At 62.7% G+C, this 1379-nt stretch overlaps 1 protein-coding gene across 1 annotated transcript; it reads right to left on the bottom strand.

Moving 5' to 3' along the window:
- Positions 1–67: 67 nt before the first annotated feature.
- On the bottom strand, positions 68–861 carry EMIHUDRAFT_374407 (hypothetical protein; the record flags this gene model as incomplete). The annotated part of the gene is given in 2 exon segments (XM_005761302.1): positions 68–424; positions 437–861. Coding segments are annotated over 2 exon segments (444 nt in total), but the record flags the coding sequence as incomplete, so codon positions are not given.
- Between the last annotated feature and the right edge of the window lie 518 nt (positions 862–1379).

Here is a 1379-nt window from a genome sequence, read left to right as displayed (position 1 = left end):
ACAACACTGGGCACGGGACTGGCTCGCACTGGCACTAACACAGGTACATTGTGAGTTTAGAAAACCAACAAGAAATCACGACTCTCACAGTGATTTGGGCTCGGCAGCTTGTCAGCCCTCAGCCGAAGCTGGGGCCGGTCCCGTAGCCGAGAGAGCCCGCGCCGATGAGTTCGACGCGGTCGGGGGGCCTTGCGGAGAGGCCAGCGAGATGGCGATCGCTATACTTCATGGTGCCCTCGGTGGGGCGGCTGACAAGCCAGAGGTCGATACTCTGGACGACCCATAGGATGCCACGAATGCCTGAAGGAGAGGGAGGCGAGGCCAGAGGCAGGCTCAGCTACTCTCGGGTGATCTCGCTTTGGTGGCTGAAGGACCCGATGGTCCTGTCACATTCGCGTTCCGTGCGAGTCATGGGGGTAGAAGATTGCGGGGGGGCATCGAGTCAGCACTTCCTTGTAGTACAGCGGACCGCCAGGCTCGCCGGCAGCAACCGCAGGGAGGCAGCATATGAGGCACCAGTCTTCTGGAGAGCTCAACAGCTGCGGCCGCGATGGCGGAGTCGGCCGCGGTTCGAGCGAGCAGCTTTTGGCTGCGGGATCGAATCGCGGAAGGCTCATGCCCTCGCGGAGCGACGCGGGTCGCGCGGCGCGCGCGTGTGCGAAATGCGACAACAGACGACAGAAGACAGACGCCTGAGCGCTGTACGACTGAACTTTTGTCGCCGCAATCGCCACCGCCGCCATCTTGACGAGCAGCGCGAGCGCGCTCGTCGGCGGCCAGCCGTCGCGGGCCGGGCCGAGCCCGGCCTCAACCGGCCGCGCCGCCGCAGCAGGCCCGGAGGCCCACATGGCGGCCGACCAGCTGATACCCGGTAAGGAACTTACTCTCTCAACTTCAACCTGCTGCTCCACGAGACGTTCGGCGGCGGCTTCTCGCCCACCGCTGTTCTCAAGCTGCGCCGCCTCGCGCGTAAGGTCGCGCGCGGCAGCGTCGACCGCACGGCCTACTCGCCCAAGTACTCGCTCTCTTTTATGTCCCACCATGCAGAGCGCATCTCTCTCTCTCTGTTGTGCGCCATTCGCTCTGAACCGCGCCATTCGCTCTCACCTGGCAACCCTGTCTGCACGTCTCGCGCGCGCGTGAACAGGGCAGGCCCCAAATGATGTGTGAGTGTTAGAGTTGTTTGGTATTGCTAAAAATCTCTCTCTCCAATGCACAACCCTGGACCCAAGATTACGCACACGACAGTCGAGAACAGACAGACAGCGAGGATAGTCGGAAGGCACACTCGGTCCCAGAGGGGCGGCGGCAAACTGAGGAGAGACACGCCGCACAAGGCAACAGAAGGGGGAAGTCGATCGAGAACGGACAGACAGACA

Source organism: Emiliania huxleyi (genome assembly GCF_000372725.1).
Source record: "Emiliania huxleyi CCMP1516 unplaced genomic scaffold EMIHUscaffold_7121, whole genome shotgun sequence".
NCBI lineage: Eukaryota > Haptophyta > Isochrysidales > Noelaerhabdaceae > Emiliania > Emiliania huxleyi.
This window is presented reverse-complemented; position numbering and strand designations above follow the sequence as displayed.